This window comes from Uloborus diversus, chromosome 8 (genome assembly GCF_026930045.1).
Source record: "Uloborus diversus isolate 005 chromosome 8, Udiv.v.3.1, whole genome shotgun sequence".
NCBI classification, from domain to species: Eukaryota; Metazoa; Arthropoda; class Arachnida; order Araneae; family Uloboridae; genus Uloborus; species Uloborus diversus.
The window spans coordinates 2875203-2902306 of record NC_072738.1 but is presented as its reverse complement, the minus strand read 5'-3'; the positions used below and the strand labels follow the sequence as shown (position 1 = coordinate 2902306).

General features: G+C 31.5%; 1 protein-coding gene across 1 annotated transcript in view; it reads right to left on the bottom strand.

Moving 5' to 3' along the window:
* Positions 1-23988, bottom strand: part of LOC129227402 (WD40 repeat-containing protein SMU1) — a 30632-nt gene extending 6644 nt beyond the window's left edge. The window contains exons 1-7 of the mRNA XM_054861953.1: positions 23879-23988; positions 21782-21848; positions 13536-13679; positions 10369-10521; positions 8997-9147; positions 4683-4912; positions 1586-1681 (exon numbers count right to left, since the gene is read on the bottom strand). Of these exons, the coding sequence (XP_054717928.1) occupies positions 1586-1681; positions 4683-4912; positions 8997-9147; positions 10369-10521; positions 13536-13679; positions 21782-21848; positions 23879-23904 (867 nt within the window). The 5' untranslated portion in view covers positions 23905-23988. The remainder of the gene's footprint in view (positions 1-1585; positions 1682-4682; positions 4913-8996; positions 9148-10368; positions 10522-13535; positions 13680-21781; positions 21849-23878) is intronic.
* Between the last annotated feature and the right edge of the window lie 3116 nt (positions 23989-27104).

Genomic DNA, 27104 nt, shown 5'->3' with positions numbered 1-27104 from the left:
TAACCAAATTTTGCGTTAACCGATTTCTACATTTACTGAATTTGTGTAAGGAGACAAGTTCTTTTCTTTTTGTGTGTCAGAATATTTAAAAAACAAAGTACTTTTGTACAAAAATGTACACCCAGGCATTTATATTTATAGTATGAGTAAGAAACACAGTTCAAAGTGAAACAGGCAATGGCTATTCGGACCATTTCTTTATGACAGTGCATTTTCAAAATCTGATTTTTCCTTGATCACAAGACTGGATTTTTGCTGCAGTGTTGATGGGTAAAAAAAACACTAAATCGCTTTTAGACCTTAAACCTAAGGACAGAACAGGTGTCCAGAATTAGACATTTTTTTTGTTTTCTTCATGAAATTTTAAATCTAGGTTTGTCAGACACTCAGTGTAGATTTCACTGTTCATCCAAGCTTTTTTACTGTAAAAGCATAGTCTACAGCTAAAGGTCGTACTTTCTTGAAGCAATGTGGTTTTCCCAATTTCCTAAGGAGAGGAATTTTCTCGCTTCCATCCATGTCGCTTGCGTTCAAGTGCAGATCTTTCGAAAGTGATTTCATGTAACATTATGGGGATTTTCTTTCTTCTTTTCCCATTTATCTTCAAGACCTTAAAATTTTCTTTGTCTTATGCGGGATTTCATTTAAATCTTCTTCATTTTAAGCAATCGATCTAACACTAATTTGTAGCTTTATGTGATGGGGGAATGGCATTTATTTCGCGCTAAGCGAAATTTCGCATTAAGTGAATTCGTGTTAACAGGGTTTGACTATACAGTCTTTTTGAAAAGACAATTTTAGATAGCTCACTAAAAAAAGAAGCCATTAGGTATTCATCTTCATACTGAGTTTCAAGAAAAGGATTAACAAAACTCAAACTCTTGCTCTTTTCTACAGAAATATTTTCTAGGCATCTATTCATGTCAGAAAACTAGATCTGTTTAGCAAATTTTGCAAAAGAAAATAGGCAGGATTTTTTTTTTCCAAGAAAGAATGACAATCCGAAGATATAAGGAATCAGGAGGACTGCAAACAAATGCATGATTTTGAAAACTGTTCAGTTGTAAAAACTTACACACTAAATCAATTGATAAAAAATTTTCAAGCAGTTGTGTATGCGGTGGTTTATTTATAATTAAAAAAAAATTATTAAGTTCCCATTGCTCCACACCCTCATTATTTTTAATTACTATACTGTCAGAAAAATTGTAAGAAAAAGTTTTTTATTACTTTTACATACTGACATGACACCCATTTTTGAGATTGGTTGAAAGTGAAAGTAAATGATATATCATCGCCTCAAAGCAATAGTGGAATATCTTAGTTTTATTCGTAGGATTAGATGTCTCATTGTTGCTCTGATGCGACGATATATCACTAAAACAAAACTTCCCTACTTTACAAATAAGCCAATAAAATATATTTATTATTTAAATTGCACATTCAAACTATGAGTAAATAATAATTTTCTGTACATTCCAAGTCTACTCATTTAGGGCATGCACTGTATGAAATTTATTTTGCAACTTCACTATTTTTTACGTAAGAAATACAAAGTAGAAATGAAAAGGAAAACTTCCAGTACTTTAATTTTTCCATCCTGGCTACCAGATGCCAACATCTCTGAGTCCCTGCTGAAGCAAAGGCAGAGAACGGCTTCATCCATCATCATGAAATTATCCTGAAAGTGGAATAAAGATCAATAGTGAAAAACGCAACCTTCCATTAATGTGATTTTCAGACATAACACAGTTTTTAAGCTTATTATTATTATTTTTTTCTTTTTTGAGCTTCCTTTGAGAAATTAATAGCACAATCAAGATGAGTTCCTGAGGGTACTTATTCTTATCACATGCATTTTAAAAATGAATTTGCTCAACTTTTTTTTTTCTTTTTTCCAATGAGGCTGCATAAGAGGCCTTAGCTGATTTGAAATCCTCATATATATAATAGCCGATGATTGAGTAACGCTGATGTCATCAACAATGAAACTCGCGCCATGGCATGATAGTTCGATAATAATTTTTTTTGTAATATTTGACATGCAGAGAAATGCTTCATTTTGACAGGGCTGAACTGGATCCGGTAACTTAACTGTTTTAATGGTAAGACTCATTTTGGGAGAATGAAGAAATGTAAAAAATGGTCAACAATGAATTCTATCTACTGGAGTTTAGGGTTCATCCATTGGAGTTAGGGTTAAAATTTCAACTATCAAAATATCACCAAACAGCATACTTGCCAACCTTCGAAGAAAAAAAAAACAGGAGGTTCCACTAGAGGAATATAGGTTGTTCACCAGCAACATATCTTCACAACAGATTAATTAAATTATAATTTTAAATAACATGAATACAAAATTTAAAATGAAATGGGGATTTTTTGCAGATGTAAGCTAATTGGTAGCAGCAAGAAAAATATACTGCCAAGGAAAAACTAAATAATAAGGAGTGAATTTGCTTAAAGTTTTGTACATTCCCTAGTCTCTACCAAAAAAGTGGCTACAAAAAATTTAACTACTAAAATACAAAAAAAAAAAAAAAATCAATAAATGATGAAAATGAAATATAAAATAGGTAGGTATAGAGTAGTAAATGTTAAAATAACTTCAAACTTTCAAAATAATTGAAATATTTTCAAGATGCAAAAGGATTGAAATGTGCTGCAGTTTTAGGCAAAGCACGTGCTTCGTTGAACATGCAATGTGGGCAGCTTTCAAAAAATTAATTTTTACTAAATGAGTTATTAGTTGGAAAAATTCTTATTCCCTGACATTGGTAGACTAGAAAAGGGCGCCAACTATTGAGATGAAAGTGAAAATTTTTGATGTTTGACTGACAAAACTGCAAAATTGGGAGAAAATCGTAAAAAACGGGAAATCGCGGGAGATGGAAAGGAAAAACGGGAGTCTCCCATTAAAAACAGTAGAGTTGGCAAGTATGAAACAGGCAATTTCTTCGTTCAAATGTAGAAGCAATATTCACCCGTCATACCTTGACGGGCGATTTTCTAGTCATATTAATAATGAAGCATTTTCAAACTTCCAGTTCCGAGACTAGTTTGAAAATTAGCTGAACACTAATGATTATCAATAAAGCATTTTAAATTACACAGTACTACATAACAAATGCTATACACACAAAAGTTCAGGGGGAGGCTCGCTTTCTACAGAAAACTCCAAATTATTCATAATCTTTCACACATATACCCCCCCCCCCCTCCCCTGCAGCCTCGATTTACTGAACATAAAAAACTACATCCACTTTAACTTAGCATGTGCAAAAGTATTTTTGGACATTCCTATTTCTTTTTTTCTTTCTCTTCTGGTGACACCAAACCTTGCAAGATCACCAACATCTGGCTAGTTGAGACCTAATTTTTCATCTAACTCCTTATACATGTATATGAGTGACCGGACTAGTTTTGTTCGAAAAAATCCCCCTCCCTAAACGTTTTTGGCTAAACCTAAGTTGATCTGTTTTAGTTAAAATGTTTGTGCCAAGGGCGGATTCAGGGGAGGGTCAAAGGGTCAGCTGCCCCCCCCCCCCTGTGACAAGAATTTTCTTAATATTATTATTCAAACTTCAAATTTTTAGATATGGAACACTAATACATAATTATATGGAATCAATGTTAACCTTTTTTTGCTTCATTCTGTAGTGTTTTTCTTCCCAGTACGTCATAATCCAAAGGATATGACTGAGTTCGTTAACTGGGCCACTGCTATTATGAGGTTTTTGTTCATTTTCAAAAGAGCAATAACCTCAAATTAACTTAACGTTTTCCCCCAGCACTATTCTATTTCAAACCACACGTTGTGTGTGCTATAAAATGTTTATGTAAATCTATCCAACTATTTTATACAGTATCGTGACCAGCCTGCCTGCCCAATGAAATATGATTTTAGTGAAAATGTGGGGCAATATGACCCATGGCACAGGTAACACCAGTGAAAAATTTAGGGGGAGAGGGTGACTTGAAAGGGTTTTGATCTCATTTGGTGGTGGGCGGGTTGTCGTAGCATATGAGGGGGTATGCTCACACCTTTTGGGGGGACGGTCACCCCCTTTAACTGATTTTTTTTAACGGTATAACAGGCTGACCATTGAAACTTGACCCACTTTCAAAAAATTCTGGATCCGCCCGTGGTTTGTTCGCATGATTTGCTGCACATGCATGAAACCCACTTGCAGTAGTGAGCAATTCTGTTTTAACTTTTACATACACTGTTTTCATATTTAGCTTGAACTTAAATGCATGTGTAAGTGTTAGATCTATTTTACCTATTGTATACAATAGTATCATCTTTCCCTATTTTGGATATTATTTTGAAATTAACTTATTTGCGGTTACATACCACAATATTCCAGATCATCAAGAGTTTACTGTAGATTACTTGAAAATTCCATGTAGTTAATTTAAGATATCCAAATCAAAAACATATTTTTTTGAAGAATGATAAAAAAATGACTATGATAAAAAGAAAAATATAGATTAGCACAAGATAATCAGCAGGAAAACGCTTGAAGGGAAAAATACAACCAACTAAACAAACAAAGAAAATATCAATGTACAGCACTTGAAGTTTGAAAGCAAAGTATTTGCATACCTATATGTGGGCAGCTTTAAAATGACTCAAATTTACCATAAAAGCTTGAATATTAAAATTAAATTAAACTTACTTGGGCCTGATACTTGAGATCTTTTCGGATCTTCCCAGTGGTGAAATTCCACACTTCAATAAATCCATCAACGGATCCCGTCACTAAATACTGACCATCAGGAGAAAATCTGGCGCTTTCAACATGAGCCTTCTGTCCGAATTTTATCTGTTTCGAAAGTTGCGTCGGGTACTTTTCTTCCTCTTGCTCTTTTATGGCTGCTTTACCACGGAACAAATCGATTGTCGTCCCTATATAATGGAAAAAAGAGTTGCAATGCGAACAATATATCAATACAGTAACCGCCACTTATAAAATCACTGGATTATAAAATCAGCCACTTTTTAAAATCAAATCTGGAAGAATCTTTTAATAAAATCATTATCGTTGTTTTATAAAATCAAGCTTTAAGAGGGCATATGCTGAAACTTGAAAACTACAGCTATAATTAGGTTAAAAATTGTAACAGACAAAAGAAATTCCAAAGTTATGTCGCACTAAGAAGTGGAAGAGTGTCTCAGAATGTTAGAAAAATCACAGTGCACTATTTGCCCTCTTCAATATCAGAAAAGTACTTAATGTCTTATGGTGCACTTTTAGAGCAAAAAGAGGAAATAAAACTGAAAATTAAAAGAATTTTAAAACTTTGAAACAATGTTGAAATTTTCACCTTCAAATTTTGTTAATCAAACAGCAAAACATCAATATTTTAAGACATTTGTTGAATTAAAAAGGTAAATCATGTGTATGGTTTAAATGTCAACTGTATTTTGAAACACTTAAAATACATTCAAATAGCAATTCATTTCTCCTTTAGAGTATTTAAGCTTCAAAACATTTTTTAAATGTAGGTATGCCCGTTTATAAAATCAGCCACTTTAAAAATCAAATGTCCTCAGAGCAAATGTGATTTTAATAAGTGGCAGGCATTGTACAGTATTTCTACAGGGGAAAATTATACAAATATTTAGCCAAATTGTTATGTAGATCAATAACTTGGGCTACATTTCGGCTCATTATACAGTAAAACCTGTTTAAGTTGACCACTTGCGGAGCACTACTTTAGTGGTCAACTTACAGAGGTTGATTTATATGATTAGGGCTAATTCCGTGCCTGAAAATAGCGGTCAACTTAGACAGGTGGTCAACTTACAAGGGTGGTCAACTTCACAGGTATTACTGTACCAAGAATGTTTTCAAACAAAACAAGCTTACTGCAAAAGTTATTACAATGACTTTAAGACTTCCAGAAGTTCATAGCTTAAAAACTACAGATAAATCCTTAGCCCTAGAGACAAACAGAAGGCAAGAAATAAAAATGTTACCTTAAGTCAAGCACTTCTCATACGCTTTAAAAGGGACTGTATGAAAAAATGTATATTATAAATACGTTAATATGCACTGGACTTGCAAGAACCAATTTTAAAAACGTATAAATGACAAAAATGTATAAAAGAGAAATGTATAAGTGATGCTTCACCGTATATGTAAAATAAAAAAATTTTTAAAAATAAATAAATAAATAAAAACGTCAATTAAGTACAAAAAATGTAAAATTGGTGCTTTTGCATTTTTTATGTTTGACTTCAAGGGCAAAATACGTCTAGTGTAATTTCTATGTACTATTCTAAGTTCAACAGGTGAAAGCAATCTATGGATATTCCAGGCCTTTTTCATGAGTCTCTTCTCAGGAATTTTGTGAATTCACTTTTAAGAAAATGTTATTATTATTCACAATAAGGAAATACAATAATTGTAAGTAAGTTTAATCCAAATTTATTCAAATAGGATTCTTTTCCTGATTGATGCACTTAGATTCCATTTTTGAGATTTTATGTTAGAGCTCTGAATATCGTGAAAGGACAAATTCCTTCGAAATAAACCACTAGCAGTGGTCTTCAAAGGGATGCCCATACCTGACGAAGACAATTGTGCACCCCCTCAATATTACGGAACAATATCCTCCACCCCCACCCGCCCCCCCAGAACAAGATTCTCCAAAATGAGCTCAAAAACCTAAAATTACCCTTATAGTAAAAAAATCAATACACTATCAATTGACATGATTGACTCATACTCCAGGCATTACCTATATTTTCATTATATTAATAGACTGGAGTAAGTTTTTTTTTTTTTTTTTTTGCATTTGTTTTGCTATTTTGTTTCCATTAACTTATTTAAAATCTATTGTATACTACTTGCAGTTATGATAAATTCTTTAGAACAAAAAACGATGATTAAGTTTGGGGAAATGATGAAAAAGTTGTTCAGTATTTCATCTCAACTTTTGGTCGATAGCGAACTATAAATTTGATATTGTTTTTGTTTCTCACGTGATTCTTCGAGGCTTATCTCAAGTCAAATCATAATGTTTCTGTCTTTTGCTTTTATTTTTTCAAAACTAGAAACGAGTTTTTAAGAACATCATCACAGGCGGACTATCCTTTCGAATTTAGAAGAGTGCAGTTTCCTGTTAAAGTTTGCTTTGCAATAAACATTAATAAGTCACAAGGACAGACGTTAAAAGTAGCAGGGATCGATTTAAGAGAACACTTTTTTTCACACGACCAATGTTATGAAGCTTGCTCCAAAGTCAGTTCATCAAGCAGTTTAATAATTTTAGCACCAGAAAAAAAAACTAAAAATGTTGTATACAAAGAAGTTCTATCTTAAACATAGGTATAACAATGAAATGTGGATGACCTGTGTTTGCAAAGATAATCAATACTTTAAAAAGATCGTTAATAACAGTTAAAGATCGGTTAAGGACAAGGGCATATGTATATAAGGAGTCCAGGGTCCCCAGGATCCTCCCCAAATTAGAAAAAGTTATAGGTAATAAGTAATTATTATAGGGGATTTTCGAAACTAGGTGCACCAAGCACTGTTAACCCCTGCTAATTCCATTACCCAAGCAATGCCGGGTACGGGAATGCTAGTATTTTATAATAGAACAACTTGCATTAAAACATTGTTTCTTATTTATGGCAATAAATTTGTACCTTTAAAAAAAGTGGAAAATCTTCACTGTGAAAAAGAAATTATTTTTCTAATGAAGCATTTTCTATTTGATTATTACAAATTTTTTGATGAAGTGAATGAGTGAATTAAATAGTGAATGAATAAAAAACAGCTGAATGAATGAATAAAAAAGTAATTTATTAAATTAAGAAATGCAAATGAATGAATAAATGAATGAGTAAGTGATTTAATAAATGAGAAAATAAGAAGTTAAAATTAACTATTTCACTCGACCATGCGTGCACTTAATCAACTGTACAAATATTTAAAGTAAAAATAAGCTTAGTCTCCCCCCCCCTTAAATAATAAATACTACACCAAATATTAGTGGGTCTCAATATTTAAACTATTAATAATAAGAACTTAATAATTTAATAATAACAAAAATAATTTTTGACTTAGACAAAATATTATAATAAGGGTATCAATTTTTGAAAATTGCTTGTATTATCATATGTTTTGATCTCCACTTTTTCCTGACTGGAATGGACTGCATATGTTAAAATATCACCAGATAGGTGGTGAAAAAAAAAGTTAAGTATTTCATCATTTCATTTTGCCCACACTTCCTTACTACTGTGTAAGAAATTATATGCTCCACAAGGTTTTTTGTGTAAGGCTTGCAAGGGACTCCATGATTTATAACTGGGAATTCTATAATTGTTTAGTGGGGCTTTTCGCGATTGCCTAATGCGCAGATGCCAGAAAGTGCCTGAGGTCATAAGGCTATATAGCAGTGGCCTAGAGAGGACTAGCAATCCTGATCGAATAGCGGGATAACAAGTTTATGGAATATTTCTTGACTGCTATTTGGGAGAAAAGGCAAATTGGCTGCCCATCCTGTATAATGTATCACTGTGTAGAACAATAAAACAGTTTGTTTGTTGTGAATGTGATCCATTCAAGGGTGCCCATATGCAAAATTTTAAGGGGGGTGGGGCTCAGATACTTTCCCCATGGTTTTGCAGGATATTTTTTCCCATAGAAACCGATTTCAGTACAGATTAGAGTTATTAAAGTTTGACATTTTTAATAACAAATTCAGTAATTGCTGGAAAAGAAATGTTTTTACATTTTTACAAAGAAAAAAGTACTAAAAGCAAGGAAGTTCTAATTTGAAGGTGGGGGGGGGACTTAAACCACCACTTGCCCCCCCTCCATATGGGCGCCCTTGGATCCATTCATCTCCTAATATTTGATTTTGATTAATGACAAGTGTGAACAAGAAGTGGGAAATTCCGCTTCATACTGTGAGTGCTTAATAAATGATGGTCACCATCGACAATTCAAAGAATTATGCGCAGGAACACTCACCAGGGGGTAGAAGCCCTTGATGCTGCTGCCACTTTAGAGCTTGGCCCAGCAGAGCTAAGAGACGAGAGGGAGGCACGACACTTACTTCACCAGCGAGAGATTGGGCAATAGCGGCTCTCCTTCGCTCTTTGCTGCTTCCTTCTGGATAGGCCTACAAAACAGAGGCAATTAAAAATGTATAAATTAATGCTTGAATTATTACATAAAGCAGAGGAAGCTTTAAAAAAATAGTCAGAGGTTATATAACTAGGGTTGATATTTTTTCCACTTTTTCATAAACAGTCTTGGGCAGTGGAAGAAATTGGACAAAATGAAAGTCCACTGATGTTAAATGTTTGGTACATACAATTATAACAATGATGTTAGAGAATTATTACATACTTTGATTACATTATTTACTAAAAAAATTGGATCAAATTACTCATTTAGTAGAATCATGATGATTGTATTTTAATTACAATCTAATGTTTGATACATACAATTATTACAATGATGTTATAAAACTTTAACATAATTTGATTACATTATTTATGTTTAGAAAAATGTTTAAATTACTTATTTTGCAGAATCATAATGATTGTATTTTAATTACAATCTAATAAATCCACCAAAAAAAAAAAAAAAATTATATATATATATATATTTACACTTTTGGGCAAAAATTTTAAGCTGTAAAATTAATCTAATTCAACAGAATGAAATGTGGTTGACCATCATTAACGTTATTCAATTGCCATCAATTTAAAACTAAAATGGTTATTTTTATCATGGTAAAAATATTTTATAAAAAAATTAATGTAGTTAAAGTTAAAAATTAATTAAAAACAATTAATGCACCATTAGTTAGTAGCAAAGGATAGCATTAGTTTAAGAAGGTAAATTTAATGAATGTTGTAAATAAGGATTTCTCAACCTGGAGGATGCACTCCCCCTCCCCCTACCCCAGGGAGGCGTGAATGTACAAAAAATAAAGTAATGCAGTAAAATTAACTGTAATTTATTAAATTTCACACAGGAAAAAATTGAAAATTTCATGCATAAAATAATTTTTTAGAAATTTACTATTGAATGTTTTTTTTTTTTGTAAATATTTTTTATATTCAGTACTTTAAACCCCACATGAAACCACTAACATTGATTGTGCAAGTAGTAAGAAAATTTAATTTTCCTAAATGTTTTAGCACTTTACGTTTTCTGAGAAAATGTAACCATTAAACAACATTTTGATTCACAAAACATCAATTTTTCCATTTTGTTTTTCAAATTTTATTTGAAAAAAATCAAGATATATTTTTTCCCCAAATGGCTTCAAAACTTCTGGAAATTTCACAACTCAAAGTAATTAAATTTTTTGCACAAGAACAAAACTCACTTCTCTAGGATCAAAATAAGACCTAGCCAGTAGATTTTCCAAGTGGATGTGACGATCCGGTTCTTCCTGTTTTAACTTGATCATTGGATCTGTCTGACGTAGCAGAGAACGTGCAGCCCCCAACTCACGGAGTTCAATCAACTCCAGTACTACCTAAATCAGAACCATTCGTTAGTTTAAAAAATAACAGGGCTCGAAAATATCATGATATTTTTGAAATATCCGATATTTTGATATATACATCCGATATTTTCAATCAGCACAAACTAAAATCTTCAAAATAGTAAATGCATCTTCAAATACTCTTTATTTTCTTACATTATAATTGCAATATGTAGACTTAAAACTAATGCTTCTTTCATTATTTATATCTAAAGTTTCATTTTACATTTCTATCAATTTCAATGGAGTTAATTTAGTATTAGCTGTTTTACTCATTTTTCTCCTGTTCACTACTTTTACAGTTACAGTACAACCTCGATATCTCAAATCTCTCGGGACGAGAAAAAATTCGAGATATCGAGTTATTAAGGTTTTAAAAAAATTACACTAGAAACTCTCACAATTACACACGTACGCTATATGCATTTATATATGTACTATGAGACAGATCGCTTTGAATTACAATCAATAAAGTAGTCTTCAATATTTTACTAGATTTGAAATTTTATAATTGTCGAAAGTGCACAGGAAGAGATTTTGAAATGGACAACAATTTCAACATGGTTTTTCACCTAAAAATTTTAAATTCTTATCTTCAACTAGTAGCTGCCCACATTCAAAAAGTTTTCAGCAGCCATTTTGTAGGAGTTAAAAAAGCAGAATGATGAAAATGAGGAACGCATTTTCCGTTTTCACTTGAAAACTGACTGGCGAAAAATCGACCCCCTTTCCTCAAAGTGGACAGCAACATGTTCGAGAGAAATGCAAAGATTCTAAGCTCTGGGGAAAACACAGCACCACTTTCATACCAACACTCCCCTATTATCTTGCTTCAGTCCCCTAATCACAATGTTTTCAAGAAGAGAGATGAAAACTGGTCCCTGGAACTGGATTTACTACAAAAATTGCCAAAGAAAAACGAAAACTGAAAATTGCTTCTGTGCAAAAATTTCGACTTATCAAGGGTTTCTAAAAATAAATTTTGAGATAACTATTGAAAATACATAGGGATTTTTGTAGAAAATGCAGGGGAAAAATGTTTTTTCAAGACATCGAGGGTTTCGAGATAAGGAGGTTCGAGATATCAAGGTTCGACTGTATATGATTCAGAAATATAAATAATATGCATTAGTCAGTGCACAGTCATAAGACATTTTCCTTTTTTCTGAGCAACGTCTAAAATTTAACTAAGCACTTTTAATATGAATTAAATTAAAAAGTAAAGTATGAATTAAATTTATAAGTAAAAAAATAAATATTATATTACTTAGTTGGATTATGATGTATTATAAAAATATAGTACATAACTTTTCGGAGTTTTTTAATAATAAATGAACAATTTTACTATGATTAATATACCTTTTATATTGAAAATACCGCAGTTCAAAAAATAAATATCGGATCTATATCGTGATATATATCATGATATATATCAACAAACCCTGAAAAATAAGCTGTATCAATAAATAAAAACTATATAAGCAATATAAAGTTCAACTTTATACTTTTAATTACAAACAGATTTTGAATAGGGAAACAAATAGCTACTATGCATCAGCTCAATAGATTTCTTCAAATATCTCGAAGACTCACTTCTGCAGATACTGCCGTTTACCTGCATAAGGCAGTACAATGCATTGTACACAGAGCTGCCAACTTTTGAAAATCTAATTTAGTAAAACTAAGAAATAACAAGGTAAAATTGCAATTTACTGCATTCACATGTTTTGAAGTTAGATGGAACCCCTTTTACAATGCAAAATAAGCAAGCTTATGGATGAAAAGAAGCATGATTCAATGCTTTTGTTCGCGGAAACAACGAGTTTTTCTTAGCAGTTGGCAGCTCTGATTGTACATATAAGGTTGTGTTAAGAACTCTAATGCAATAGATTTAAATGCAATTAATAACAATTTTTAATAAGAAAAAAATATGTATTTGGGGTGCAATGATTGGTTTTTCACCTTCATTTAGATAGGATTTCTAATAACAGGACAAAAACCAACCATTACACTCAATTCTTAACGAAGGAAATGGAATGTTTGAAGATAAGAAATGTGCTGTAGAAGATGACACCAAAGAATTCTTTTTTTTTTTAATTTTTCACTTCGCGAAGTTTAATATTTTCTATTTGGGTACTTTTTGAGTTAACTGACTATTTTATTCTACACATTTGCTTTAAGAATGATAAATCTTTTGATTTCTTTTTTATACTTGGTTTGACTTCATAGAATTTTATTCATGGACATTTTACAAATTGTTGTACTTTTACCAATTTTTAACGAAACTAACCACCACACTGCTGTGGGAGATAAAAGGCAGTATCTGCAAAAATGAGTTTTTGAGACATTTGAGGAAACATGCTTTGGATTCCTTACTAACAATAGGGAAATGTTGGAATGAGACCTTTTTGTCGTGTTTCATGACAAAAATGCAACAAAATGAACAATTGTCAGATACTGTCCTTTACCTTCTAACGACAGGTAATGGTTAGGTAGTTTGTCTTTAGCAATGTATCTTACAAAAAGAATTTAATCATTTGCTAAAATGCCATTGGAATCAATTTCAAACATATCAGAAAAAAAAAAGTAAGCTTTCAAAGTTATTTAGATTTACACAATTTTCTTTCCTAAACAAAATTAAAAAGTTCAAAAAAATAAATAACTAAATAAAAAAAATTCAGATTTCAATGAAAAATAGGATCAAATATTAATTGATTAAAACAAATATACTTATTAGCAAGTTAAGTGTTAAATTTAATTATTAGAATAAATTTAATAGCTCAATTTACAAATAGAATGAAATATATTTTCTTAATATGTCCTTTAGCATAGGACACTTACGGATGGTAAAAAAAAATCTGCTATATCTAAAACCAGTACCATTCATCTAGAAAACCACCTACTTTGTTGCATACATTATCATTTAACATTTAAAAAAAATCAGAAATTGTGTACTGGCGTGAATCAAACTGAAGGGTATAAAAACAATCAATTTAATTACTTACCTGTTCATATAAATCAATGAGCTTTTTATCAGGCAATTTTAAGGACTGAACAACTTTGAGTACTGTGTCCCAGTGACCATTATTGATGTCTTGCGTAAAGCTATCCACACTGTCTACAGTGTTGAGAGAAATAGATGTTTCTTCCTGTGCAAGAAAATAAACATTTATTTTAAAGCAGAAGATGGGGGGGGGGGTTAAATTGTGCTCGTTTATCAGGGCCTTGTAAATATATTGTTGCCAGGTGCATTCTTTCATTAATTTTGAATCATTCTTTTAAAAATATAGTAAGCCTTACAAGCAGGGTTGGGTTTTGGACTGTCCAAAACTGGTTTAGGACAGGACAGGTGGTTTTTACCGTCCAAAACTGTCCAAAAGTGTCCGAAACTGTCTTAACCAGTAAAACGTGGAACCCGAGATATCTCGGAAACTGAAGCAGTGGCCCAAACCGTGGAACCCGAGCTCCTAGACTAGGGGCAGAGGGCTTCACTGCAGAGCTCGCAGTGTTCGTTCCCCTCTTTGGAATTCGCCGGTTCAGGATGAAAAGGGTTTAGTGTCAAAAGGGTGGATCACTTGGGAGAGTCACCCCTTCAGCGGTATTCTATGATCTGAAAAGGAAAGAAATGCATTTTCTGGGAACGACAGTGGCTTTTTATCTTACGATATTTCGCTTGTTTTCGTACTTCTGAAAAATTTACAATTATCTATATCTATTTTGAGATCATATGTCTTAATATTTTAATATTAATTAAGTTTATAGTTTCAACATACAGCAATAACTAAATAGATTGCTTTGACTAATTTGTTCCATAATAATATTTTGCCTACTACAAAAAAAAAAAAAAAAAAAGACGTTTTATTTTCAAAATATAAGAAAAAAAGTAGAACCTACAAGTTTTATCATTCTAATAGAATTTACGTTCGGTTTTTTAAATAAAATATCATGAAGAAGGGATAAACAAATAAAAAATAAGATGAAAGAAAAAACCAAATCAATTAGATGCGAAAAGGATCGCTTACAGGGGAAAAAAAAAATGCTGTAGAAGGTGAATATTTAAGCAAAAAATCGTCGAAATAAGAAATGCATCTATAAACAAAGTTTGGATTCTACAAAAGTACAGTATCGTAATCACGTTAATTTTTACCATATTATTCTTGTAATTCCGAGTCTAAAACTTTCCATTATCATCGAGTAAACTGAATAATACAATGACAATATAGCCTTTGCCGGTAAAAAGAGCCCGTGTTTCTGCTTCAAAATCCGACAAAAGATGTTCATCAAAAAGTTGCCTTATCAAGCAACTAATACTAGTTGCTGTTAATACTAATATGGTCGTTATGAAAAATAGTTGCATTTTGACGTTTCTGTTGATTACGTTTATATGATAAAGTTATCCGCTGGTATTTCTTGGCCAATGTACTTATTCTTTGTAATTTCTCAAGTTCTGAGCGAAATTCTCATGTTTTCTGAGCTTCAAAGGCAATTAAGGATAGTTGAAAGCGATAAACCAGAGCTCGATTAAGTCATAGTAAAGTCCTAGACCCGGAGGGCCAGATCCTGCCTCCTCTACACAACACACAATCGTTCCAATCATCATTCCAATATTTTAAGCAGTTCTTGTATTTTGGTATGTATTATAAGAACCTATAAATACACATTTACGTTTATACTCATTTTTGTTTCTTTGATTTTCACTTAATTTGTGTTCCTACTTCTAAATTCAATTAGAAAATCTATGGCAAAAGTTGTAAAGATATCCGGAATGAATGCAACAAAAAGTGCTCCGTACAACTCTGAAATGTAATTTTAATTTTTGCTTCAATATAGTTCATTATACAAATGTGTAATTAAAACCACAAATGACTGAAAAATACGTGAAAAGAGAAAAAAATGGCTGCTTTTTTCTTAGTTATTTTATTAAACTTCGACGCAACAAGGAATTGGACTAATGAACTTAACGTGTATAATAAAAATAATAAAAGGCAATGAACCATAAAGTGGTCCTACTTGGCGCCTTTACCTTATTAGTTTTTGCATTTAAAGGGCATATTTTACATAAGCTCTAAACATGAAACCAATAATATCCTTGTTGCATTTTGTTCTCCATTTATCTTCCGTTACATAAAATATTATTTTGAAAATAAATGAGGGCCATAAACTTCGAGGGGACCTACGCTTGGGCCTAGGTGTTTAGGGCTTGAGTTAAATATTTGCGAACGAAATACAGATATTTTTAGTGGAAAAATACGTGTCCCTGGTTTCACAGGTAATGATGACGTCAGCCTCTCCGTTTTCTTTCACCAGTGTGCCAAAATTTGAAGGGTAACAAATGAGTAGCTTAAGTTCTAAAAAAATCAATTAATTTTCTATCGCACTAAAGCAAGATACATATATAATCAGAGACCGACGAAAATCATAAAATCTTAAGAGCCAGGCAAAATACTTAGGCGCCCGACATTTTCTCTTAGATTTTATAGGAAAGTTCAGTGCAATCTAGTTTCTTGTTCAGATGCATATGGTCGACAAGAAATTTGTTTTATTTCACTCTAACGACCTGGCACCCGGATTAGTCAGACACTGTGCATAAGTAACAAACTAACAAACTATTTTGTTACTTCCCTATTCAGTGTGAGTGTGGGGAGGGGAATCATGAATCTGCCTAGTTTCTGCAAAAGTCACTGTAGGGTACTGTAACACACAGGGCCTGATCATTGAATAAGCAAACTCGGATGTGTCCTAGGGCTCTCCCTTGAGGGCACCAAATGGCAAAAATTGTAACGATTGACTACTGGGGGCCCTGAAAAAGGGGATTGGCCTAGGGCTTCTCAATATATTAATCGGGCCCTCGCAACACACACACATGTATATTATACGCATAGGTACAAAGTGTGAATCGGTGCCAGAACACGGTTTTTACATTGATTGTCTGGGAAATCATTTCGTTTCCAACACAATATATGTTTAATTCAGTTTTTTATTGATTTTCATATTCACACACTAAGCTTTTTTTTTTCTTTAAATTACTTTACAGATCACTCTCAACCAATCAATAGTTCTCGCAAAATTTCCTTATGAAACCCAAAGACGAAAACCATTTTGTAAAAGAAATAATATTTACGGGTGACTCTCGCTGACCTTCGTCTTTGCAGCATACAGTACGGTAGATTCTGGTACTGTTGTTTATACAGGGGATATCAGGAATTCACAAGGTGGGAGGGAGGGGTTGAAGTTTTGTTATCGTTATCCGTATCGTCAGGAAAACGTCCATACGTCTCTTTATAATATCTTTGTATTTTTAATGATGGCAAAGAGGGGCAGGGGGGAGTAAGGCCAGGGACACGTCCCCCCCTTCCTCCCACAACACAGGTGAATTTATCTGCATGATTTTATTTGGTAAAGACTGAACTATGTTCACAAATTTATAGCTTACTTTATTTGCGAAGTAACTACATGAAGTGCATACATGATTTAGATTTTATTGAGGAACCTCATAATAAATTTTTCCTTTCCTTCTCCACGAAAACTTATTCGCATTTTACTAATGGGCTTTGTAAAAGTTGATGCATGTAATATATATTTGTGTAGCATCATTTAAAATATGTAATTTTCATTCACATGTGTCAAAAGTTTAACGTTATGCGTGAAGTTTCGAAAAAATCTCTAGTTCAAAAAATAGTTGATTTTCAAAATTCACTACTATGGAGCAACTCTGGTGCAATCAAGCATGTAAATTGTAAAGCAGCTGGCATTAGCAAGAAGCCTTTCTATATTGGAAGCAAACGCCTTTGAGTGGAAATTGATTCCCCACTGAATACAAGTGGGGTCAAATCATTCATTGTCCACCCATAAACACGTGCGGTTGGACTTGATTTTCAACATTTCGTGCCCTATCCTAACATAGTAAACATTCGTCCTTCAACAGTAGTTCTAGAGGTCAAATACTGGTTCCTCTATTTGCTTTGTTGAAAATCGTAGATATCCGTGGCTACGCTCTAATTGTTCAAGCAAAGAAAAGGCATTCAATGAAATTCAACTACATACGTATATATTCATCCATGTTTTTTCAATTATCACATATTAGGTGCAGTCTAGAATAAAAATTCTGCACAAGTAAAAAATGAACAATTAAACAAGATTAATGAGTTCAAAAAATAAATAAAGAAAGAAAGAAAGAAAATTCAGTAAATAAATTAATTAATAAAGTAGACAATGTATGCACGAAATAATATTCTACTTATAACTCAGAGATAGTACAAAAATTATAGTACGCAATACGACAGTAATTATAATGATAGTTCATTTTTGCCTTGTATGATGTTGAAAAAAAAATGTGCTGAAACATTTACGGCGTGTCACATATCACATACATCTACTAAAATTATATTGTTGCAAAAAATATATTCACACAATCTTTTTTAATTGAAAACGATACCAGGTTAACTAGCAAATCTTTTATTTTCTATCCATCAGCAAAAAAAAAAAGGCATATATTTCAAAACCTTAATACATTTTTTATCAAGCTTTGCCCCGAAAACCATGTTATTTATCGAAGTGATGCGTTTCAATTGGATGCTACGGTTCCTTAGAGGAATATTTTAAAAGTAAAGTACACCTCAACGACATGTTTTCTGTTATTGAAACTGCAGAATAATACATAGATAAATACCAGATAATAAACTAAATATAAGTAAAAAACGGAAAACAAGGCGAAGTTTAAAAAAAAACACTGAAAATGTAATAAATTTAAATGACTTCCTGTGCCTTCAAAATTTTAAAGAAAATTCTTTCGTATTCGAAAGGAACTGAGTTAGCACTTTTAATAACGTAAATTAAAATTTACTTAGTGAGATAAGTAAAATCTATCGAGAAATCGTTCAATAAAATAACTTCAATAATATGAAGATCAACGAAAAAAATGATAACTTCGATGTAATTTATGCACAAGGCACATGTACCAAAAAAAAAAAAAAAAAGGTTTTCAGATGCGTCTTTGGAAGTTAATTAGGACTCACTTTATCGATGTAAAAAGTTGTAATCTTTGGTACATTAGAAATCCGTCACAACGTGATCACATGCTTACAATTTCATTCTAATTGTGCATTTATCAGGTTTGTTTACGAGTTTTTTACAAGCCGAAGATCATAACTTTTTGCAGCGAAAAGCGCTCTTTTGTTTCCCAAAACACATATTTTCCTATTTGCGTGTTTATAACGCTCGTTTTGTCATTTATTTCAAAATTAGGCTTTTGATTTTGTCTGTTTTAATTTTGTCCTAACTTAAAAAAATAAGAAAGAAAAAGAAACATTTCGGTTTTACAGAAGCAGTCTGCTTTCATATCTTATTTTTAAAATAAAAATCAACTTGAACTATTTGCTATTGGAGGGGGTGGGGCGTTACGAAGCTCGTCATTTTGACTGTTAAACATAATTCAAGTAAGATATTTTTTACTCTTAGAATATGTTTGATTTGCGTGTCGAAAGGGAGTGCGTCAGTTATTCACCGAAATATGATACATAAAATAACTATACACATGGGAACTCCAAAGATATTTTTTAGGAAGTTAGAAATTCTCAATTTATCAAATAGAACTCCAATTTTTGCCGCAGATTAAATTCAAGTATGAACACAAGTACATCTGAGGAGAAAAAATATTTGAGCATTTGAAAAATTCCGACATTGCAATTTTGTCTCCAAATTTGCTGAATCAAACAAAATTGGCCGAATAAGGATTTTCTGGGCGGTTGCTGTGACCTACCATCGCGGTACCCCTGACTATATATACGCAATAAAGAATGTATAACTGTTTTATATTCTAAACCCTCTTCAAAAATAAATAAATAAATAAACAACGAAGTTAAATTTTGTTTGCATGAACTAGAAAAAAATCATGTATTTGCGTATTTTTGACTTAAGAATGTTACTTAAAACTTGAAAGAACATGTATCCGAATTTGGCTGTACTTTCGAACAGAGGGATTAATTTTTCCGCTCTTTATCTCAATCCATTTTAATGATGAACTTAGTTTATCCATTACAACAATTATATTTCAGACTACGGTTTTGCTTTTTTTTTTTGACTTTTTACTTTTTTTTCTGGAAGTATAACGCAGTAAGGTGCTTAGTTCATCACTAGAATAATTTATTTCAGAATACAACTTTTTTTCTGCATTTTTACTTTTTTTTCTTGAAGTAGAACGCAGTAATATGCAAGAAGGCAATCGAAACACCCTTTCGGGAAAATGGACTAAATAATTGAATAAAATACTAAGATTTATAAAGCACTTTACGAAATATTTAATTTATTAAAAGAAAAGTGAGAATCAAAAATATTTTATTTGTTTCAAGAAGTTTAATGTAATGAAACTATAGTTTGTAATTTTAAATAATTTTAATGAATTAATAAAGCATATTTGAAGGAAATAAGAGCACTTCAAAAAAAAAAAAAGAGAAATGAAAATATAAAGTGTAAATGAATCCCAAAACTAGCACATTCTGGAAGCAAAAAAAGTGTTTCTCTTTGAAGAAGAAATAACGTTCAGTGGTCATCAAAGGTGATCGTTACCACGCCTTCTCGTTAGTCACCTGGCTGCTGCGTATTCAAAAGAGCATTCTGCCGGACAACCGCGAATTCCTTTATGTACCGACGGGGGGGAAAGAAAGAGCAATACAGGAAAAACAACTTTTCTTCAGCTTTTCTCTCCCCGCTATGCGATGCATTTTAGACGGAGATCCACCACGTTTGACTGGTTAAACTGTCCAAAACTATGATAAAGTTAAAGGGGTGTAATCTAATCCAGTCGTATTGACTGCAATATTTGCAATGCATAAATATAGACATAACCGAGGTTTAATTAATGAGTTTTTTATATTATTTTTTTTTATAAAATGCTATTTTAAAAAAATTGGCAATAACTACGACATAAAAACTTCCTCATGTAACAGTTGGTAGAGTTATGAGATGAAATTCACAATACTACCAAGACAACTAATTTCAGATCCATTTATAATTGAAAGGAATATTATTAAATGTGCAATATTTAAGTGAAAAAATAAGCTTAATTTTTTAATTGATTTTTGCAAATAAGTTTTATATGAAGTTTTAACAAAAAATATTTTTTAAATCATAGATTAAAGAACAAGAAATTGATAATTAAACACTTATATTGTAAAACTTGTGTTATTCTTTTTTTTTTAGTTCATATTTATTTAATACATTCTAAAACGACAAAAAATTGTAACTTTTTGCATTTAAGACAATTATTGCACTGTATTTTGAACACTTTCCTTTGCACACATGCATAAATGTCGAAAAATTTGGTTTACGGGAAAAAAAAACTCCTGCATACAAATTGAAATTTTTAATGAATAATTTAATTTCTACAGAATTAGATTAAAATCAGCTGCATAAATAAACTACATATTTATTTATACTTGAACATTCATATTGAATGAATATATTAAATAGTCAAAAAAAGAAATTTTGACACATTTTGTTCTGTTTTTGATATTTTCTCACAAAATATAGTTTCTCAAGAAATAGTTTTGGACGCTTTCGAATACAAAGGCTTTGAACAGGATGATAAAAAAATTTGCCAACCCTGCTTTTGGCACACATGCATAAACATAGGGAAATTTGGTTGCTATTATCACAAAAAAAAAAAACTAATGCAAAGAAATTGAAATTTTGATCAAGAATTCAACGTCTATATAATTAAAATCAGCTGCATAAATAAGTTGAATGTTCTCCATTGAATAAATGTTCAATATAAAAAATTACTTCAATACATTTTATTCTGTTTTTGGTGCTTTCTCACGGAATGCAATTTTTCTAAAAATATAGTTTTGGACACTTTCGGACAGTTTTGGACAGGACGGTAAAAACCAGGGTTTTTACCGTAGTGTCCAAAACCTTGCCAACCCTGCTTACAAGCATTCAACTAAGTTAAATGAAATAACAATGTCAAAAAGCACAACTTGCAGGTTACGGCAGACATGCGTTTTGGGGTTACAAGGAACGCTTTTTTCACTGCAAAAGAAATAGGCTTATGCATGAAAAGACTTCTGACAAAAGCTAACTATTAAAATTGTTATTAATTAATGAAAACATATCAATATTGCATGTCTCTTTGGAAAATACGACTTAAAATAAGAAATATTTTAGCTCCTTATAAAGTAAGATTATAAAAGTTTTTGTGAGTGGTAAATTTTTTTAAACTTCTAACTCAAGCTTATAGATGAGAGTTACTTACCTGAAGTGTTTGAAGAGTTCTAGAAAGGTTATTTTCTTTTAGATACTGCTGGATGAGACGAATCACACTGAAAAATGAATGGCACAACCAATAAATATTTCAACTGGCCAATTTTCATTTAGAAAAGTTAGCAGAATACATTAATATGAGAGTATAATCAGCATACAAATCATTGGTGGTCCGCTGGTCCGAGACAAGTGAATATTGCTTTGGATTACTATGAAATAGAATTCAATAGTCCAGCGAACCAGTGGTTAATCACCACCAATTAGGAAATTTCCTATTACGTTTTTGAAATTTTAATTTTTAAACAATGTTGGGTAATTTTTTTGTCATACATTTCAAATCAAAACCATTTACCAACATGAACCTGTCCAGGATTCTTCACAGGGTCCCCTTTTTGTGAAAAATCAAATAATTTTATGAAAAATCAATTAATTTTGTGAAAATCAATTAATTTTGAGAAAAATCAAATAATTTTGCAAAGGAAAAAAAAACAGTCCCTCAAGAGTCCCCCCCCCCCCTTTTTTTCTCAAAATTATCAGATCTTGTATAAGCTGATTCCTCTAATTTAACTTAAAAAAGGTTAAAAAATTATCGGTTTATAGGCGGAAATATGCATTATTTTGATTTCAGATTTGCTCTTCCAATAAACAATTTGTGATAAATCCACTTTGGTTTATCAGAATTTTGTGAAGGGTCCGTTAACGGATTCAAATTTCCTCTGGCCAGACTCCTGTGAACATTTTGTGGGAAATAAATGAGTTGATGTAAACAAAATAGTTGAAAATATATATAGAAACATATATGGAAGAGAATTTTAGACTTGAGGAACAATAGAAAAGAATGCAAAGCAGATGGATTTGAAAACAGGAGTAGGGAAGGAGCAAGACAAGAAAAAGACCCTAGTTACTCCCAGCTGTGGAGTTGATCATTGAAAGCTTCTTCCATGAGAGAAAGAACATAAAACCAAGAGCATGCATGTGGGGGGAGGGGGGGGGCGAGAGAAGGGCCCCAAATTTTCTGTACATGCCCTTGCATGAAATCCCTTAGATTGACAACCTGAAAGTACAGAGAAGAACTATAAAGCGTTCTTCCATGTTCCAAAGCAAGGGATTAGCTGTCAAAACCTTATCAAGTAGTGGTCAAAAGTAACGAGTTCATTGATTGACTTAAGAAATAGCTTCCTAAGAAAATAGGAGTTTTTAAATTACTATTTAAAAAGTGTGCAAGTAAATCTTCCCTTATTGAAAATTGTTTTAGAGTGAAACAATAAAAGTATTAGTGAAGTTTCATTTTTTCTTACGATTTTAGCCTTTTCTCCCAATAATTCAAAACTAATTGAATGTAATTATTAACATCAATCTATTACTTAACTCTTCAATAAGTAATGTTATTATTAAATATTTGTTTATTTCGTTTTAAAACATCACTCCGGTTATGATGACTCTGTAGACAGTCCCAAGGGTGATATGATAATGAGGTTCAAGTATCTTTAAATCTCTCTCTTCTGGATGTACTAATTTCCAGATCACGTGTACAACACGAAGTTTTATGTTTCGATAATAATGCATGTTTTAAGTGTTACAAATAAAGTCACAAAAGGAGTAACTAAACACCAATATGAGTGAAGTAAATCAATAACTTGAGATGCTTATTAAGATGATTTCAAGACGAGTTTAATCACACACATAGATGATAAGCAATGTTATAACATTTTAAAACCTTTTCTTGTAATTTTACGAACACTATGTACAATAAATGAGGCTAAAGACAATTATTAAATTATTTAGGCACTATTATTTAACTGCCATGCCAATGTAGCTAGAATGAAAGGATTATTGCCCAAAATTTAACAATCGCACCAAACTCTGAATCATCGTAAAATACCTTACAAATAGAGAAACTATTCATTAAATGCTAAAATTGTGCCATTGAACTATACAAATTCAAACAGAATAATATAAATTAAAAAAATATGAATGACAACATCTAACATAACTCGCATTAGGCGTACAGTATTTTACTTAAAGAAACCTTATAGTCTAAAAATTGCACTAAAAAACTTTAAAATTGATTTTAAAACAATAAACTCACTCAGCAGATTCTATTTCAATAGACATCTCTTAGAATATATCAACTTTTAACTTTACAGACAAACAATTGTTTGGAAAACAAACTCTCAGCCAAGATAATTCGTTACAAATGCAGTTAAGTAATACCTTTGGTTTTTCTGTGAAATTTATTTTATTTTCAATGAAATAATAAATAATTTATCAGTAGTCTGGTAGTAGAAAGATAGTTTGTGACTTTTTGAAAACTAAAATACCTTTTAGAGGTTTAATAGTATTTTTAAAAAATTGAGGCTGCGTTCGGAAACGATCCACCGGTTACACCGCGTGGTTAGTCCGGTGTAGAGTCCCTATATGAAAACGTAGTTTTCAGAGTTGCGACAACAGCTACGCTCGGAAAACGCAACCGGTTACAGGAGAAAGATAGGGTTGCCGCCGAGCTGCAAGATTGGCTCCTTGTTCGCTTTCGAGTTTCATTAAAAAAAAGTCACAAGCGGGAGCGGGAAGAGTGGCTGAAACGGGTTCTGAAGGATGTAAGCACGCGGATTCGAAAATGCATGCTGTCAATAAATGAAACGCTCGATTTTGATTCAAACATTAGAAAAAGACAAAATGGCCTGTGTTAGCAGAATTAAAATCAGATTTTTTTCTTTAACCTTATTCTCTTTAATACGATTAATTTTAATTAATCAAAAGATTCTGAGACAACGAAAATTATATTATAGTTTGAATTGATTCAAAATGAATGAAGGAATAAAAACTGATTAAGAAAATGAAAATAAATAAATAAGCAACAAATAACGAACATAAGAAAATTGCTTGTTTTTGTTACATTAATTAAGTTTTATAAAGATTTTTGAACATAGAAATATTTCTTGAATTGATATCAAAAGCATTACTTATTTATTTTTTTTTTCTATAAAAGGAAAAAAAATACAATTTTCTGATTTAAATGGAAAAGTTTAGCATTAGCTTATAAATTCCGAAAGGAAATATATGTCTGGGATGTCCACCTGCGGGGGGGTGGGGGGCACCCATATATATGCAAAGGAAAGTTTGATAGAGTAATACTAGAAATATGCAGAAGCTTAAAACAAGGTATACTATCCAGGCCCGGATCTATATATTTTGGGCCTCCCTGCAACAAAATCTCTATAGCCCCTCCCCAGAGGCCATCAGTGTATATTTGTAACATTAAATAAATCTTAATGCTTGGTTTTTTTCATTTTTTTTTCTTCAATTTCATAGGCCATTGGACCCCCTTAAGACCTGGGACACCCCACACTGTGGGGATCCTATCTCGCTCCCCCCCCCCCACTCCAAAAAAAAAAAATTAAGAACCTCTGAATATTTCAATGGTTTAGTGGCCACACCTAGTTAATAGATTAATTTGTATTTAGTTGAAAACGAAATTATATTAATCAGAGGTCATTTTTATTTGAAACTAGATGAAGATAGAAATATTCAGAAAAGAATTGGGAAGATAAGGTGGGGGGGGGGGCGTGTATTTTGACATATATTTTTTTAACATTCGTATATGCATAAGAAACAGATGTCTCCATTGTTTTATATTTATTTCTTGAAAGTACACTATCTATTATTTAAAATTTTCAACAACATTTTTATACCAAAACAATACTAGAATGAAAGGTAGTTAGGTGGTAGATTTTTTTAATGAAACAAAATTAAAACAATTCAGAGCACCAAAAAAGGACTTGTACTTATTTTGAATTTTTATGAGAAAACAAAAACTAAAAATTAAAACAATTTAGCATGAGGAAACCTCATTTATTTCATGCTAAGTTTTCAGATCAATAGCATGATCTTATAGTTATAATCTTGTTGTTGTTGCAAACAACATAGATCTCTGTTGTTCAATTTATTTTTTGGTGTTATTGTATCTATAAACTTTATTTAAAACACAAAATTTCCAGCATTTTCATCCGAAAAAGAAAACAATAGTTTAATTAAAAACTTCAGTCACTAATGGGCTAATCTTCAAAAAGTGCAACTTTGCTGTCGCATGCCTTTTACAGTTAAAACTAAGGAATAGTTTATTATTTTTTAATTTCAGCAAAAATATATCCATTTAAATCTGCCGATAGTTTTTTTTTTGTGATAATTTTTATTTTATTTTTTATTTATTTATTTTTGGGAGTTCACAGCATGTGAATTCTTACCTCAATGTATTAGAATTTAATTAATTCAAAATAAATGAAGTGATAAAAAAAGGTAAGAAAATGAAAATAAAGAAATGAACGACAGATAATGCACATTAGAAATTGCTTGTTTTTGTTTCAGAAAGGCAAGCGTTATAAAGAGTTTTAAATCTAAAAATATTTCCTGTAACCATCTAAAAAGCAATATTACTAATAATGGTTTGCTATTAAAAAAATTGCATGTTAAGTTTACCCTGTACAATTTTCTGATTTAAATGTGATTAAGTTAAACATTAAATAAAAATTTGAAAGGTAAATATGCAAAGGAAAATTTGAAAGCTTAATACTAGAAATAGGTAGATGGTTACAACGAGGTAACCCCTCCCCCCCCCCAAAAAAAAAGAAAGAAAAAATACCAAGAACCTCTAAATATTTTAGTGGTTCAGTAGGTAATCATGGTTAAAATATTAATTTGAATAAAATTTTAAAATTATTACTTGAATTTGATGTATATAGAAATATTCAGAAATAAATTGAGGAGTTGAGGGGGGTGTAATTTTAAACATTACTTGTTTTCAACTCATATGAATAAGAAACAAATGTATCTATTGTTATTTATTTATTTCTCTGCATCATACATCTATTACTTAAATTTTGAACAATATTTTCACATCAAAACAATATTACAAAGAAAAAATCATTCACAGCACGAGTAGAGGACTTGTACTTATTTTCTATTTTCGTGGAAAAGCAATGTTTACATTTAATTTTGACAGATATTTTAAATACAACTTAGCATGAAGAAAACTCATTAATTCCATACTAAGTCTTCAGGTCATTACCACATAAAAATTGCAACCAAAGTCTCTAATGTTCAATTTATTTTTTGGTGTTGTTACATCTGTAAATTTTATTTCAAACACAGAATTTCCAACATTTTTACACAAGGAAAAAAAGAGGGAAACAAAGACATTTTTCTCAACTAGGCAATCAAACTCAAATTCAGGATACCGAAACAGGATTTGTAGTTTTTATAGATTTTGGGACAAACTATTATTATCAACAACTGTTTAAGTAACAAAATAGGCAAAG